At 34.7% G+C, this 14,516-nt stretch overlaps 1 protein-coding gene and 1 long non-coding RNA gene across 2 annotated transcripts; one reads left to right on the forward strand and one right to left on the reverse strand.

The window, feature by feature from the left end:
• Nucleotides 1-1,979: 1,979 nt before the first annotated feature.
• LOC108217329 (beta-amyrin 6-beta-monooxygenase) lies at nt 1,980-3,907 on the forward strand. The gene is made up of 3 exons (XM_017390164.2): nt 1,980-2,916; nt 2,994-3,187; nt 3,602-3,907. Exons 1-3 carry the CDS (start codon nt 1,980-1,982, stop codon nt 3,905-3,907), a joined length of 1,437 nt encoding a protein of 478 aa, XP_017245653.2.
• A 1,609-nt stretch (nt 3,908-5,516) lies between these two features.
• Nucleotides 5,517-6,783, reverse strand: LOC135152022 (uncharacterized). Its single transcript, XR_010291093.1, has 3 exons — nt 6,636-6,783; nt 6,102-6,257; nt 5,517-5,862 (listed from the first exon to the last, which is right to left on the reverse strand). It is a non-coding gene; the product is annotated as an uncharacterized LOC135152022 (long non-coding RNA).
• Between the last annotated feature and the right edge of the window lie 7,733 nt (nt 6,784-14,516).

The raw sequence follows: 14,516 nt of genomic DNA on the forward strand, positions 1-14,516 counted from the left end.
TTTTACCACCTGGAAGCCAAGTGTCTGTTGGGTTATCAAAACTCTGCCATATAATATTTAGAGGAATCTTTATTGTCTTTTGTCAAAAAGTTTCCATTATCATAAATTATAGCTAAAGTTGAATTATCTTTTCTTGCAAGTGATATTGAGGACCAAATTTGTATTTTGGACTCGTTAAATAGAGCAAGATTTCCATCTGGGAAGAGTTCAAGTTCTGAATCATAAGGATTGGTTATGGGTTGCTTCCTGTTTGCCACCCACACAACAGTTTTATCGGCAAATTTTTCCATCCTTGGAGTATATGGTTTGATTGTCTGAGCAACGGCAATGACATGGGTTCCTTCACATATATGAGTTCAAAAAAGAGAGCAGAAAGTTGCAATGCAAGAAAGTATAAGGATTATATACTGAGTCTGTATCAAACTATAGTAGAGTTGATATAAAATCATTATGATTACAATTTTTGAAATTTCATGAATTATGATCAGATTTTTAGAAACAAAACAATCTCACAAAGTCCATCTATTATATATCTAATAGAGCAACCGCAAGTAATTTAATTCGAAAACTAAACTACCCATGCTCACTATAAGTTATTATAGACTTTTAATACTAGCCTATTTATTAGACATTAATGTCTATTCATTAATAGACATTAATAAGTTTATAATCAAAATTATAATACAAATATGTATATTATATTACAAATATGTATATTATATCTATAATTATGATTTAATAAACAAATAAATATTCAGTGTTGTAAAAAGAGGATATGTGAAAATCGGTGATTAATTGAAATGATTAATAGGATCATTATCTAGAATTAATTTAATATTATATCTATATATATAACCATATTTTAAAATTTTAAAGTTGTCTCACAATTTTTTTAAATTTTAATATTTTATCTGATTTATCCAATTTTTGACCAATTAATCATCGTTTTAACCGAATTTTGTCAAATTGGATTAAAAATCCATTCGATTATCGATTAATCGGCTACTTTTTAGAATATTTAATTATTATGATTTAATAAAAGTATGTATATATAATTATAAATATAATATATAACTATATGACAAAAACTTTGGTATGGCAAAAATCTTATTTTTATCAAATTTTTAACAATTTTTGGTGGGTGGTAATTTAATTATATAATAAAATTTTAGATGGTGATATTTTTTATATTTATATTTTAACAAATATCATAATATCGATAATATAAGTACATATAAACATCAACATAATATGACTTAAAAAATATGAACCGACACATCTGAGTAGTTGAAGGAAGGGAAATCAACCGAAATTCCGTTACTAGCTTAAAATATGAACCGGAACATCTGAATAGCTAAAGGAAGGGAAATCAACCGAGACTCCGTTACTAGCGGCGAGCGAGATCGGATTGGGAGTTTGAAGAAAAACAAACAAGAATCTTCGTTTCTCAACAAAGTGTTCACTGATTTTTCGTCAGGTTTCATTCGATTTTTTTGATTAGATGATGGCAAAATTAAATATCAAATTAAAAAAAATTATGATACAAATAATCTTAATTTAAAAAGATGAACAAAAAGATATAAAAAATATTAAAAAATAATTTAAAACAACCCGTGCAAAGCACGTGCTTTGCACGGGTTAGAAAGTTAGTTATTTTATAAAGTCAAAAACATTAATAAGATTTTGAATAAAAAATCTATAAGATTTTGAATATCAACAGATTTTATTGGATTTTATATAATCCCAATTGATACAGTTTTAAGTGCAATTTAAAATCTTGATTCATACTATCAGATTTTTTATGATAATTTAAAATCTTAACTAATTATCTCAAAATTTTAGTACATTTTTCCAATCTGAATTGAATAGACGGGATTTCAAGAATAAAAAAATTTCTTAAAAATCTCAATTGAATACAACCTTAAAACTTCAACCGGTTTCGGATGCTCCAAGACAAAATTGGTACGCACACATTCGCTATGAGTTTATTTCTATGCATATTCGTGTCACTCTTGATTCTTCCTGTATCAATTTTTTTAGCATGGCGAAAACTAAAAAATGGACATTCAAACATAAAGGTGCCACCAGGATCAGGTGGATGGCCAGTGGTTGGCGAAAGCTTCAGGTATCTGTCGTTAGGTACTCAACAATTTATAAGTGAAAAAAGGAGAGAGTACTCCACAGATGTATTTCAAACTAGTATTTTTCGACAAAAAATGGCTGTGTTTTGTGGAGCACAGGGAAATAAATTTGTCTATACGAAACTAATCAAATCATGGTGGCCAGATACCGTGAAGAAGATCTTATTTGACCCTGAGTTTTCGCACATTCTAGTTGACGAATCATTAGTGATACATCATTTTGTACATGAGATTCTAAAGCCAGAGGCTTTGAAACTCTACATCCCTGTGATGGATGCCATGGTACGAGAGCACGTGGAGTTGGATTGGGATGGTAATGAAGTCGTAAAGGTACATCCTTTGTCGAAGAAGCACACATTTAGTTTGGCTTGCAGATTATTTGTCAATGAAATTGACGTTCAGCAAGTCACGAAGATATTCAAGCATTTTGTACTTGTTACTTCTGGAATGTTCTCTGTTCCGATTAATCTGCCCGGTACTGCCTATAGTAGAGGTGTGAAGGGTGGGAAATTGGTCCGCGAGGAGCTTGAGAAGATCATCACCAGACGGAGAAAGGAATTACTGGAGAAAAAGGAAACATCACCGTGTTATACTGATGTTTTGTCTCGAATGCTGCTCCTGACAGATGAAAATGGAAAATTTATGAGCGACAAGGAGATATCGAATTATATTATTGCCTTACTTGTCGCTAGCTATGAGAGCACCAGCACTGCTATTTCATTCGTGCTCAAGTATCTTGCAGAGCTTCCACATATTTATCACGAGGTCTACAAAGGTACAATATATGTTATACTATGTCTTTCTTATTTCGCGCAACTTATTACTAATTAGTTTGCTAAATCTATATTACAGAATTAACGAATATAGCAAAATTGAAAGGAGAGGGGGAGTTGTTGAATTGGGAAGATATTCAGAAGATGAGATACTCGTGGAATGTTGTTTGTGAATCTCTTAGGCTCACAACCATGAATTCTTCATTTTCCGGCTTTAGAGAGGTTGTCACCGATGTTTCATTTTCCGGCTTCACCATTCCTAAGGGATACAAGGTACTTGCATTTTATGCACTTATACAAAGTACTGCATGAATCATTTGCTCCATGTCAAGAGCCTAGTACTAGTTTTTCAATTTTCTGATCCCACGCATATTCCACATAAATAAAAGTAGTCCGTAATAAGAATTCGTCAGAATGACTCCAATCTTGTGGCCCGTTTCACTCTTTTCAACGTAATTTTTTCATCATCTTTCACATTTAAATAATGAAAATAAAAAAATGGGACGTGATCAGGAAAGAGGGACTACCCACTTTTCGTCATTCTCCTCCGACCGCCAACTCACCCCCTCTTTTCCACTTTAATACCACTTCACACGGCCTAATGCACGAAATGGGACTCTGCTGCAGTTGCTCTAACAATCATCTATGAAACATTGTGCTCGTAAGTTTTACTTAATTTTTTTGTAGGCATCTTGGTCATCATACACAACACACAAGGATCCGGAATGCTTCCCGGATCCAGAAAAATTTGATCCAACAAGATTCGAAGGTAAAGGACCTGCCCCCTACACTTATGTACCATTTGGCGGAGGCCGAAGAATGTGTTGCGGGAAGGAGTATGCTCGACTTGAAATTCTGGTGTTTATATATAACATTGTCACCAGATTCAATTTGGAAATCGTCAATCCCCAAGAGAAGATAGTGTTTCACTCTTTCCCGATACCAGTGGAAGGTCTACCAATCCGCATTACTCGCCATAATATATATAGCTAGAGGCCTAGAGCTAGTAAGATCGATATACACATGTATGCACACTTGGAGCATGCATTTCAAGTGTATGTATGTGTATGATCATTTGATCTCTTCACATGTTATAATCATAATGATATAAAGAATGCTATTAAGCTGGTCTTTTGTAAATTTTTTTCATCTTCTCTATTTCATTCTCAGGTTTCTTAAGAATTGAAAATTTGAAACTGATAATATGTAATTTGTGGATTATGACAGATTTCAAAAATCTATTCAATTTTTGAGGAGAGCCCTAATCTAACAAATGATTTATCGGATTTGTAATACTAGCATGATTTCTTCTAATTAGTAAGACTAGAATTTAGAAAACGTGCATATAGTTTGTAAAAAAACAGAAAACCGAAATGTATATTCTTTATCTATAAGTGAAATCCATTTTCTCCAAAAATCCGCTTTCAATGAAGGCAGTACGAAATATCAAATTTTGATTATTATAATTTATGTATTATTTATTTTAATTATTAATATGTTTATTACATCTTTTGCTATTTGAAATCCATATTTTACGCAATTATTACCCAAGTTTGGAGACTTAATGTATTACATCTTCTATTACAATGTATTTAGAAACTCTTACAACTCCGTTAGAGCAAGTCCAATAGGTGTGCTAAATCAAGTCTTAAATCCAAAAATAGGGAATATGGGATAAAATTGCACTCCAACACTATGCTAGTGATGTGCTAAATCACTAGCACAAGCCTCCCCTTCCCTATTTTTAGAATATGCTAGCCACTTCTAAACTATTTTTATCATTAAAATATTCATTTCCCTCTCTCCTCCACATCATTTCCCTCTCTCTTTTTTCCCTCTCTCCTCCATTATTTAATATTATTATAATAATAGGGAATGGATATAGGGAGTAGTATTGGAGCTCATGTGCTAAATTTTGTGCTAAATTACTAAGACATATTATTTTATAATATTTTTAGGGAACCTCTTAGCATAGTGTTGGACTTGCTCTTACTCCAAGAATTTTATATTATTATTAAATTAATAATATTTAAATTTAGTTATCAAAATTTGTTCACTTCTATATATTAATTTGTCTAGAGTATCGTTAAACTATTGTAGTATCAGTCATAGTCTTTTTAAAACTCATATCTGTCCAACTGTCATTTCTGCCACTATAATTTGATTGTCCTGTAACTTTAATGCATGAGTGTTTTTTATTATTCTTTAATATATTTATATTGTTTTTAATAATTTTATTACATGTAAATAATAAATTCAGCAGTTAGCACTACTAATAACAATAAAGCACAAGCAAAGAACTTTAAGCATCACTCACTAAGTGGGTGTTTGTTTACCGCTTAAAAGTCCGGCTCCTGGGTTTATAAGTTAGAAATATTTATTCATACTGTTTGTGTAATAAGTCAAGAAGCACTTATAAAAAGTTAGGATTGCTAGCTTTTGTTTCAGGAATTCTACTTATTTCCCAAACACTTTAATCACTTATAAGTCCTAATTTGCTTCTAAATTCTACTCCACTTTTTTATTTTAAGTGAGAAGCATTTATTTTAATCTCACCCAAACGGCCCCCAAGTTACGCTGCATATTATATAGCAATCATCCAGCAAATAAGTCCATCAAACCATAGTAATTAACTACTCAAAGTCTCGAACAACATAACAGGGAAACGAAATAAGTACAGCAAATGTAAAGAAACAAATTAACAGTAACGTCATCTCCAAGTTTTAATCTTTATTATCTTCGAGATGATCAACATTAAACTCGTCAGCTTTGGTACTATGATTCCCTCCCTCAAATTCAAATTCAACTTCCACATCCTACTCATCAAGCAAGCGGAAACTAGTTGATGGCTCACATGGAAGCTTCCCTTTGTTGTTAACAGAAGCAGCTTGTTTTTGTGATCTAGACTTGAGTCGAGCTTCTCCTGCACCACTAGCTATTGCTGCATCCTGCCAAGTTAGTCATTCTTCCTCGTCAAAAACAAATTCATTTCCTTAATCATCATCAAGCCTTACCAGTAAACTTTTTTGAACCAATCATCAGAATTTTGTAGCATTTAGATATCAAGCAACAGTATCATTAATTAGAATTCAAATAAAAAAGCCTCATATTTGGAAAATTCAATCATGTCCAAATGTATAATTAAACATGAAATACCATGAGAAGAAACGGAATTTAGCACAAATACCTTAAAGCCTGCCAAACACTCATTCCACAGCAAAGTGATTTTAAACCATTCACTGCATAATCCCATGATGAAGCCATTAATAAGGCATCTTTATGTGACTTCTCTTTTGAAAAATGAAATTTCGACTCTGGAACTTTCTTTATTGGATATCCCAATCTGCACCACAAGAACCATTTTTTAACATATGATTAGGATTCTTCCAACATGTCATTAGAAAATAGCGCTTATTTTGACATCCCCATTCCCCAAGCAAGCAGTCATCTCTATATGTTTTATCCGATTGCTACAGGCAAAATGATTCAAACTCACATAGGTAGTGCGAGTATGCTATGACATGCCTGCCTTGTAAATATTTCTAGTAAAAAGGAATATTTCTATGGTGATCATGTTAATGTTTTAATATTGGTTATCGTATTGCTGTCTTAATACAGCAATGTTACTGTGTGTGTGTGTGTGAGAGAGAGAGAGAGAGGAAGAGAGGGAGAGGGAGGAGCGGGAGAGGGAGGGGGAGGGAGGGAGAGATCAGGTACATACATTTTTCTCTGTGATATCCCATGGAGGAATAATAAGATGGATGCCCCCACAAGAAGTTTGGAAACTGCAATAATGATGGTATACCCGGACGCTACAAAGTAGGAGTAAGTGGCCCACAAAACTAATATAGTTGCCACTGTTTGCCTTTTATCCCTCCACAGCAGTATGTCAGAAACTGTGATTGCAATGTCATAGATAGCTGTTATTTATATGGGTGCCTAATGAAATATATATTTGGTTCTGAAACTACAGCTTACACATTCATCCAAATTATACCCTTCTATGCATAGAATGAAAAAGTTTGACACATGAGTATCATAAAAATGCGCACAAATGGAGTTCTGTGACAGATGGAGCTGAGACGGTGACTACTCTTCCTATATCGAATCTACCACAATATATTAATAAAAAATCAGAAATCACAAAAAAAAAATCAGGAAAAAAAAATAATCTTCCTAATCAAATTTTACTGTCAGTAAAATAAAATTATTACTTCATATAAATTAATTAGCCTTATAAACAGTATATCTATCTAAGGAAACAAATGGTAATTCATGTGATTTTATTCTGCACATAGTCACCACTCACCAGTCAGTGTTGCCAAATGCGAGAAGTTAGCCAAGGCGACAAGGGGTATCTAATGATTAATCGCTAGGTGAGAGGCAATGGATCGCCTCATTAAATTCTAAAGATATATTTTTACACCTCGATTATATATTTAGTCACATGTATATTATTTGAAAACACATGTAGCAATATATATGTTAGATATAATTGATGATTACTAATGTTCTTAAAGTTTGTTTTAGAACAGGAATCATCAGAGTTTAATCTGGAAGCTGGTCAGAGTTTAGTAAAGTCTGACAGAGTTTGATAAAGTCTGATCAGAGTTTACATAGTCAAGACTCGTCAGAGTTTACACGTGGAAAGAGCTCAGAAGCGGATATACTTCAAGGAAGGATAGAAGCGGAGGAGTGATTTGCTGACTATGGAAACTAAACAGAAAACTGTAGCAATCTTTGATTGATAGAATTCATAGCTGATTTATAGGATATCAAATCAGAGATTGATTTTGTAACTGTGTCTATATAAACACAGATTAGGGTTACTCTATATGAGTTGAGTTATCGAGTACATTGTTAAGAACCCTAGCAGCTCTTAGTGATACATTATAAATCACTGAGAGAGTTTTTGTAATCGTTAAAGCTTTGTGAATAAGAGTTTATTGCTTTTAATCTCTTATACTGTCATATTGTGTTACAGATTGTGATCACTATATCATATTATATAGTGAGTTTATAGGACCTAACAAGTGGTATCAGAGCCAGCTCTGTTAAGATTAATACAGTGAGATCTTAATCACAATCATGTCTGAAAAATCACAAGCTTCATCCTTTAGAGTTCCAATCCTTAAGGCATCTGAATATCCAGTCTGGAAAGAAAGAATGATAATATTCTTAGACTCTGTTGATCCAGAATATCTTGACAGGATCTTTGATGGACCACATATGCCCACCAAGCTCTCTGTTGGGATTGCAGATGAACCTCAGAAGATGGTTCCAAAAGAAAAGAAAGATTACACCCCTGAGGACATTTTGTCAATTGGTAAAGACTCTAAGGTGAAACACCTTCTGCACAGTGCCCTTGATAATGCAATGTCTAATAGGGTGATTGGGTGCAAAACTGCTAAACAAATCTGGGATGCTCTGGAAACCAGATGTCAGGGAACTCAGGCCATAAAGAAAAACAGAAAAACAATCCTTACACAGGAGTATGAGCACTTTGACTCAAAATCTGGTGAGTCCTTGACAGATCTGTATGACAGATTTGTCAAACTGTTGAATGACTTATCTCTGGTAAACAAGGAATATGATCTTGAAGACTCAAACCTCAAATTCCTTCTGGCTCTTCTTGAAAAATGGGATTTGAAAGTCACTACAATAAGAGACAATCTTGATCTTGGAGAAATGTCTCTTGATGATGTTTATGGAAGACTGAAGACTCATGAACTTGAAATGGAGCAAAGGAGCAAACGTCATGGAGGAAAATCAAAGTCTGTTGCTCTGAAAGTTCAAGAGGAAGCTGCTAAGAGCAAAGGAAAAGCTCATGTCACAAAGTCTGACATTGAGTCATCAAACTCTGATGACTCAAACTCTGATGTTCCCTCAGACTCTGAAGAAAGTGATGATGAGATGATGCAGTTAGCAGCATTGATGGTGAAAAGCTTCAAGAAGTTGGCTTACAAAAAGTTCAACAGAGGCAAAAGTTTTTCAAGGAAAGACAGAAACTCTGACAGAGTTTATGACAAGAAGAACTTCAAGAAGAATGAGGGCAAAGAAGGGAAAGCTGGAAAAGCTGACAAGTATACCTGTTTCAACTGTGGTGAAAAGGGACACTTTGCATCTGAATGCAAGAAAGCCAAGAAGGAAAAAGAAAAAGCCTTCATCACCAAGAAAGGAAACTGGACAGATACATCTGATTCAGAAGAAGAAGTCAATTATGCTCTGATGGCAAACACTGACAACAACTCTGAATCTGCTGCAAAGGTACCTCATTCTACTCTTGCCTTTGATACTGAAGATATAACTGAGCTAAGATTGTTTCTTAAAACTTTGCATATCAGCTTTAGAGATCAGACTTTAGAAAATGAAAGATTAAAATCTGAAACTCTAAGTGTGAAGAAAAGGAATGATTATCTAGAAAAAGAATTAGTTCAAATGTTGGAAGTTCAGAAAGAAAGAGATGATGCTGTCATTATCAAAGATGAATTATTAAAGAGGTATGCATCTCTTCAATCAGAACTTGCTAAGGAAAGGGAGATCATTAAGACATGGACTAATTCAGGCAAAACTACTCAGGATATCTTAGGTAGTGGAAACTGGAAGAAGGGACTAGGTTACACTGATAACTCAGAAGCTGAGTCATCAAAAACAGAGTTTGTTAAAACTCAAAAACCTAAGGTTAAACCTGTTAAATTTGTTGCTGAATCCTCTAAGTCTAAACAGAGTAGACCAAAATCAGAGATTAACAACAATTTAAAATCTGATAAGCCCAAACAGGTTAACATAGGACTGATGACTCAGAAACAGCTTAAACATAAGCTTAAAGAGGTAAAGTCTGATGACAGAAACAGGGAGCCTAGGAAAAATAGAAATGGCAAGATTGGAATAGACAAGAGTAATAACTACATGCCTATTCTAAATGCACCTAGGAAGACATGCCATAACTGTGGGAATACTAATCATCTTGCTAATTTTTGCAGGAAGAACAAGGATATTAACTCCTTACCTACAAAGTCTGGAGTTAGAAAAAGTAGTATTAGATATAAACCACAAGATCCATGTTTTCATTGTGGTAGTTTATGGCATTCTATTTATACTTGCAAAGAATATCATAGTTTGTATTATGATTATTATCAATTGAAACCTTCTTTAAAGGTTAATAAAAACTCTGCAAGTACAAACTCTGTTTCTAGTACAAACTCTGTTGCAAAGTCTGTTAGCTCAAACTCTGATAATAATAATTCCGCTGCAAAAGCTAACAAACTTAATAAGGCCAAGGGATCCAAGCAAGTCTGGGTCCTTAAAACTAACAATTAGTGGTCTTTGTGATTGCAGGGCAACAGGAAGAATATCCTAGTCTTGGACAGTGGATGTTCAGGACACATGACTGGAAATAAGACCCTGCTGTCAGAGTTTGTGGAGAAGGCTGGCCCAAGTGTTTCTTATGGAGATGGCAACATAGGAAGGACTCTGGGATATGGCAACATCAACCTTGGAAATGTCATCATATCAAATGTAGCTCTTGTTCAAGGGCTGAAACACAATTTAGTCTCTGTCAGTCAGATCTGTGACAGAGGATATCATGTTGATTTATATGAAGAACACAGTGAGATAGTAAGCAAGTCAACAGGCAAAGTGGCAGTGATTGCTCACAGACATGGGAATATTTATGAAATCCACTTGCCTACAAACTCTGAAGGAAAAGCAATTTGCTTGTCTACAAGGATCTCTGCAGAAGAAAGTTGGAAGTGGCACAAGAAACTCTCACATCTCAATTTCAACTCCATAAATGAGCTTATAAAGAAAAAGCTTGTGAGAGGACTCCCTGAATCACTCCTCACATCTGATGGATTATGTGACTCATGTCAAAAGGCCAAGCAGAGAAAGACATCCTTCAAGAGTAAGACTGAATTCTCAATAAATAAACCATATCATCTTCTACATGTTGATCTATTTGGACCAGTTAATGTGCCATCCATTGCAAAGAAGAAATATGCTCTTGTCATTGTTGATGAGTATACCAGATACACTTGGGTATATTTTCTTCACTCTAAAGATGAAACAGCCTTGCATCTGATGGATCATGTGAAGCAACTGGATCATGGATCTGAAGACAAAGTGAAGATCATTAGAACTGATAATGGAACTGAGTTCAGAAATTCAACAATGGAAGAGTTCTGCAAAGAAAGAGGTGTAGTGCAACAATTTTCTGCACCTGGTACACCACAGCAAAATGGTGTAGTTGAAAGGAAAAACAGGACTCTTATAGAAGCTGCCAGAACTATGCTTGATGAGGCTAAATTACCTACTTATTTCTGGGCAGAAGCTGTTCAAACAGCTTGTTTCACTCAAAATGCAACCTTGATTAATAAGCATGGCAAGACCCCATATGAGATGGTGAAGAAAAAGAAGCCAAATCTGAAGTACTTTCATATATTTGGGTGCAAATGCTTTGTATTAAAGACTCATCCAGAACAGCTGACAAAATTTGATTTAAAAGCTGATGAAGGCATTTTTGTAGGATATCCTCTGATAACAAAGGCCTTCAGAGTCTATAATCTAAGAACCAAAGTGATCATGGAATCCATACATGTGTCATTTGATGACAAAAGAATAATGGGCTTAGCAGATATGGATGATCATGAAGAACTGCATTTTGAGAATGAAGAAATATTCTCTGATTCAACAAACTCTGATGAACAGTCAAACTCTGACTGTGACCAAAATACAGCAAACTCTGGTGAAACTCTACAAGTTCATAATGATGAAGCAACTGCTGAGGGGGAGCATCAAAATGTTTCAGGCTCTACCCAAGACTCATTAGAGAATGCTGACTCAAACTCATCAGAGAATACTGATTCAAACTCTGATAGTACAAATTTAGGGGGAGCTACAGAGAATGATCAACAGAGTCAGGAGAGCATGGATCAAGGGGGAGGATCCAATGATGAAAATAGTCAACTTCCACATGCTAGGAAGTGGACAAAATCTCACACACCTGATTTAATAATTGGCAATCCAGAAGCAGGTGTGCAAACAAGGACAGCTACAGCAAATGAGTGTTTACATCATTGCTTTCTGTCACAAACTGAACCTAAGAAAGTGGAGGAAGCTCTTCTAGATGCTGACTGGATTCAAGCAATGCAAGAGGAGCTAAATGAGTTTGAGAGAAACAAAGTATGGACTCTAGTACCAAGACCTAAAGACAGATCTATAGTTGGTACAAAATGGGTGTTCAGAAACAAAACTGACAGTGAGAGTGTCATTACAAGGAATAAAGCAAGGCTTGTGGCAAAAGGATACTCACAACAGGAAGGTATTGACTATGATGAGACATTTGCCCCAGTTGCAAGATTGGAGGCAATCAGAATCTTTCTGGCCTATGCTGCTCACAAGAAATTCAAGGTATTTCAGATGGATGTCAAGAATGCTTTTCTGAATGGAAAACTGGATGAAGAGGTATATGTTGAACAACCTCCAGGATTTGTAGATCCAAAACATCCAGACTATGTCTACAGGTTGGACAAAGCACTTTATGGACTAAAGCAGGCTCCAAGGGCATGGTATGAAACTCTGGCTCAATTTCTTCTTTAAAGTGGATTTACTAGAGGTACCATAGATAAAACCTTGTTTTATTTGAATCATGGTAATGATCTGCTTTTAGTTCAAATCTATGTTGATGACATTATTTTTGGCTCCACTAATGCTAAACTCTGTCAAAGATTTGCCAAGCTCATGCAGTCCAGGTACCAAATGAGCATGATGGGGGAACTCAGCTATTTTCTGGGTTTACAAGTTAAACAGACTGAAGATGGGATTTTTATAAATCAAGCCAAGTATACCAGAAATCTTTTGAAGAAATTTGGTATGCAAGACAGTTCAGCTGCAACTACTCCTATGGCAACAGCAACCAAACTAGACAAAGATACTGGTGCATCAGTGGATATCACAAACTATAGAGGAATGATTGGATCTTTGCTTTATCTGACTGCAAGTAGACCAGACATCATGTATGCCACATGTCTATGTGCAAGATTTCAGGCAGATCCAAGAGAGCCTCATCTGATTGTAGTAAAGAGGATATTCAGATATCTCAAGGGAACCACATCATTGGGATTATGGTATCCTAGAGAATCAGATTTTAGTCTAATTGGATACTCTGATGCAGATTTTGCAGGTTGCAAAATTGACAGAAAAAGCACAAGTGGGAGTTGTCAATTTCTGGGTGGAAGACTTGTTTCCTGGTACAGCAAGAAACAAAAGTCAATCTCAACATCAACAGCAGAATCAGAGTATATAGCTGCAGGCAGCTGCTGTGCTCAAATTCTTTGGATGAAGAATCAACTGTTGGACTATGGGTTATCCTTTTCTAAAATTCCTATTTATTGTGATAACCAAAGTGCTATTGCTATGACAGGAAACCCAGTTCAACATTCTCTGACAAAGCACATCAGTATAAGATATCATTTTATAAGGGAACATGTGGAGGAAGGAACCATTGAACTTCACTTTGTTCCTACTGAACAGCAGCTAGCAGACATATTCACCAAACCACTAAGTGAAGCAACCTTTACTAGGCTGGTGAATGAGCTAGGAATGATATCAGGAACTGAGTAAACATAATGGTCAGATCTTTCAAATTTAAATTGTCAATTTACCATATGTATTGCTCACACATTTACTATGATATACTCTGATTGTTAAACTCTGATGACATTCTCTGATGATATACTCTGTTTGCTATACTCTGATTGATATTCTCTGATCGTCATTCTCTGACGATGTTCTCTGATGTTTGTAAACTCTGAATCTTGATTAATGATCTCATTTTTTTTCTCTGAGACAAACAACCTGTGAAGATATTATGAAGCATGATCTGAATTAGTAATCATGAATCTCAGTTCAGTTCTTTCATCTTGATCTCAATTTTGTGCTACTATATTACACCATATGCATGTTGATATCATTGAGACTCTATTACTTCACATATCTTAATTATAAGTGAGACTGATTAATTTGCATTTTCTCTCAGTAAATTAGACAATGATTATAAACTCTGATGCTATATACACCCCTGCAAATAAGCATAGTACTCCTTTGAGATCTTAGATGTCTATATGACAGTGACTGGGAAGACCCACACACTTACTGGTATTAAGTAATTGCCAAGATTTCATAATCTATGGTGACCAGTCACAATCTCTGATTACTGGAGAAATACTGTTGCACAACAATATTTAAAGGTCGTGACTCATTTACACTGAAAAGCGTCCTTGAAAAAAAAAAAAGGGGGGGGGTTAGTTTATTTTATATGGTTCTCCATCAGAGTATGCCTATTGTCTATGTCCTGAGAGTTTAAATAAATTATTCTTGTCTACCTTATAATTACGAAATTGTGAAATTCTTAAGTCTCTGATCTCATATGTTAAATCACACACATTATTTCACAAGCACATTATTGAGCTATGGATTTTATGACAAACTCTGATTTTTTCGATGAATTTTCTATAAATTATGTCTTTATTCTGAGGTAATAAGAATCAATTTTTGATGTAAATCTCAGAGTTTAAAATTCGAGAGATTTGATCTTGATTTTCTA

Source organism: Daucus carota, chromosome 4, assembly GCF_001625215.2.
Source record: "Daucus carota subsp. sativus chromosome 4, DH1 v3.0, whole genome shotgun sequence".
NCBI lineage: Eukaryota > Viridiplantae > Streptophyta > Magnoliopsida > Apiales > Apiaceae > Daucus > Daucus carota.